This window comes from Solanum dulcamara, chromosome 11, assembly GCF_947179165.1.
Source record: "Solanum dulcamara chromosome 11, daSolDulc1.2, whole genome shotgun sequence".
NCBI lineage: Eukaryota > Viridiplantae > Streptophyta > Magnoliopsida > Solanales > Solanaceae > Solanum > Solanum dulcamara.
In genome coordinates, this window is record NC_077247.1 from 1,818,771 (window position 1) to 1,821,963 (window position 3,193).

At 33.7% G+C, this 3,193-nt stretch overlaps 1 protein-coding gene across 3 annotated transcripts; it reads right to left on the reverse strand.

Moving 5' to 3' along the window:
* Positions 1 to 323: 323 nt before the first annotated feature.
* LOC129873522 (uncharacterized) lies at positions 324 to 2,970 on the reverse strand. 3 transcript variants are annotated; one of them, XM_055948636.1, is made up of 6 exons: positions 2,391 to 2,970; positions 2,184 to 2,323; positions 1,714 to 2,086; positions 1,006 to 1,118; positions 799 to 917; positions 324 to 615 (listed from the first exon to the last, which is right to left on the reverse strand). In XM_055948636.1, the coding sequence occupies exons 1-5, from the start codon at positions 2,661 to 2,663 to the stop codon at positions 800 to 802; spliced, it is 1,017 nt and encodes a 338-aa protein (XP_055804611.1). In that variant the 5' UTR covers positions 2,664 to 2,970; the 3' UTR covers positions 324 to 615; position 799. The 3 variants fall into 3 exon arrangements, with proteins under 3 accessions (XP_055804611.1, XP_055804610.1, XP_055804609.1); XM_055948635.1 differs by having other exon boundaries at positions 2,160 to 2,317; positions 2,391 to 2,966; XM_055948634.1 differs by having other exon boundaries at positions 2,160 to 2,323; positions 2,391 to 2,966.
* Positions 2,971 to 3,193: the final 223 nt, after the last annotated feature.

Sequence of the window (3,193 nt, forward strand, 5' to 3'; positions counted from 1 at the left end):
TCAATCGATTTTTGACATTTGTTTTAGTATTGTAATATACATACCTATACATAACATAAACACTAATAATATATATGTTGCGTATATTTTTGCCTTGTTTGTAAACCAATTGGTAATTTTCTCATTTACTTATGTAGTGAAACTTTCCATTCTTACTAGTAGAAGAATAATTTTTGTAGCAATTGATTAACTTCTTAAAATATGTGGAATAATATTTATAGTTGAATGTTGTACTAGCATGGTGTTATGGGGGGCCAGACCAGACCCCTTTTTTCCTATTCATCAATGACCAAAAAATACAAAGAAAAGAGGGGAAGATGAAATTTTACACAGAGTAGTGGAGTTTTCATAAATTGAAAGTCTTACTAAAACGTACAGTAACTCTTTCAAACACAAACAAACAAGTTTTCTTTATATCCATTTGTCTAGTTGAACTTTTCTTCTTTTGCGAGGCAACTTCATGTGACAGAAAATGAAGCACCCACACTAAAGTCAGCATTAACAATCCGCACACAAACAAATATTTCTGATCAACCAAACATCTTAATTAACCTTATTAATTTATAGAGTTAACACATCACATCTGCTCAAAGCCATCACTCCCAAGCTTCCATCCTAGAAAGAATTAATACCAATAAACATTACCACATTGTATTATAAAGAGGGTACAACTATACATACACCTAAAACTATGTCTTAAAGCTCAATTTTTAAGGACTACTAATGATTGGCATTCATACTTGATTCAAGCTATCCTAGTGCTAGTTCAAATTTGAAACTGCTAAAAATATTACGTACCTTAATATTTCTTCTTCTTCTTCTTTTCGTAGTTTCCAGTGGCATGGTGATATTCTGATGGTAATAACTCAGCTAATGTCTTACCAAGTTTTATTTCATAAGAGTTGACAAGTTCAAACCTAAAGATAATCAAGAATTAGAACGAATCAAGTGTATGATTAGAGCTCTAATAATCAATGAAAGTGGAAAGCAATATCCCAAACTTACCAGTAAGCCAAAGACTGAAATGGATGATAAATCTTGTAGAATTGTTGTATTTTGTCTTTTATTTGGAGACTAATCGATCCCTTTTTACGCTTTCTCATATTAAGTCTATGAAACTGAAATCAGGACGAGTAAAATGGAAATATCAACGTTAAAAGGACTTAAGAGATACTATTCTGGATATTTCTACCTTGTGCCTTGTTGTATCTATGTGATGTTACTAAGCAAATATAATGATTGATGTGTAATGTTAACATGAACAATCAATTCATAAGGTGCCTTTAACTAAATATATATATATATTTACACGATTTGGTGTACGATTTCATAAGACCGAAGAGGGCACGATTTGGGGTAGATGATAATATTTTTCCCTAGTACAACAACAAGAATTATGCCTTAGTCCCAAACAAGTAGATAAAAATATTAAATTGAGGAGCCTTTGATGCCTGGGAGCATCCAATTTGGCTGTTCAATTTATTGGTATTGTCTTTTTGTCCCAAACTAGTAGTGAGAGTGTGCATATTTTCCCATTTTATTTCAACTCGAGACTCCCTGGTAATGGAGCACACAATCACTAGTCTCACAAACCTCTTTTTCATTTGAAGGGGGAGTTAATTATGCAAACACTGTTATTTATTTTCTATGCAACTGAAGAAGCAGAAAGCAAGAATATATAATTAAGTAAGAAAATGAGAATAGAGGGTGTACCTGTTTCATATGACGCAGCGTTTCAGTGTCAATTGGAATATTATGATAGTATCCAGTACACATCATGATAGTATGAGTGGTAAAAGGACCAGCACCATTTATCTTCAGCTTAATCCTTGCACTTGGTTCATCAGCAATTTCAAATTTAGACAGCTCAATTATTCCATCAACAACTTGTTTAGCCAAGTTAATCAAGTCCGCTGCTCTATATCCAAATTTGCCTTTGCCTTTTAGCTCTTCCTCTCTGAAACCTGCTAATTCTTCTGGACTCGGAAAGTCTCCAATATTAATATTTGGTCTCTTTCTTTTGGACATGACTTTTTTCAGTTGTACATCACAAAGACCCTTTGCCAGATCCAAAGATGTCTTCCACCTAAGAAAATGTAACAATATATAGTTCAAAGGCATGCGCATTGATGTTTGAGTTTTATTAGAAACTTCCTTACGGGCAAAAGCGAAGAAGAAGAGACTTGGCCACATCTTCAAATAAGGTTGGCGATCGAAACAAGCGACCAAATCCTTTGGCCTCAGCATCTGGATGAAGCTTATGAAAACATGTCACATCTTGTTCATCCTTATCAGAGAGTCTCAGCATTCTCTTCACCTGAGACTACATACATAGAAACACAAGTCGAGACAGAATTAAGCAAGAACAGTACTAGTACTGTAGTACGTACCTTGATAGCTCCCTCATCCTTAAGGGAAAGAACAGCTGCACCATAAACCTTAATGACAAGATGATCCTCATGTTGTGAAATTAAAGTCATAGCAGATGTGATGGAATCTGCTAATCGCAGAGGACGAGAAAAGCTTTTAGTGGATGGATCCCAATGGTTGGGAGCCATCATGAAAAACCCGTGGTTGCACACGGCTTTTTCCAGGCTCATGAATGTGCGCAACTTATCCAACTTGATAATGAATTTCCAACATGGTATATCTACTCTCTCCATATTTTTCTGATTCTAACCTCACACTATGGATACACTACCAATCTTGAACTTCACAACCCAATTTATGACTCACTAATTTTTCACCCAACATTCATCAAGGAAATTCAACTCATTTTAATATTTCATTTCTTTCTTCTCTATGCAACAAAGGACATTAGCTAAACAGATATATCACATCACCTTCTCTGTCTCTGTTGTTTTTTGTAAGAAGAAGAAGAAGAGACACACTAGCCTTGTCATCCAACATCACATATCAATTCGTTCACTTATTATTACACAAGTCACTCAATGCACTGTACAAAAATTCACTCATTCCATGTACTTAACAAAAACTTTATTCTTTACCTATTCCAAATCATCATCAAAGAACCCACAATCAGTCTCTATTTTTACTTGTTTATTATATAAAAAATACATGTTCATTTTTATCTGTTCAAGAGATAATTAATTATATTATATATATTTTATCTTTATTATTAGTTACTATATATATTCCAACATTTAAATGGCAAATAATTAATAGGGGTGAT

What these genes read in the sequence shown, in the direction of transcription:
- LOC129873522 (XM_055948634.1), bottom strand. Translation starts at nt 2,663, where the DNA reads ATGGAGAGAGTAGATATACCATGTTGGAAATTCATTATCAAGTTGGAT. An exon ending in CTTCTTCTTCGCTTTTGCCC is followed by an intron (nt 2,087 to 2,159) that starts GTAAGGAAGTTT and finishes ACATTTTCTTAG; the next exon opens with GTGGAAGACATCTTTGGATC. An exon ending in CGCTGCGTCATATGAAACAG is followed by an intron (nt 1,119 to 1,713) that starts GTACACCCTCTA and finishes TCCTGATTTCAG; the next exon opens with TTTCATAGACTTAATATGAG.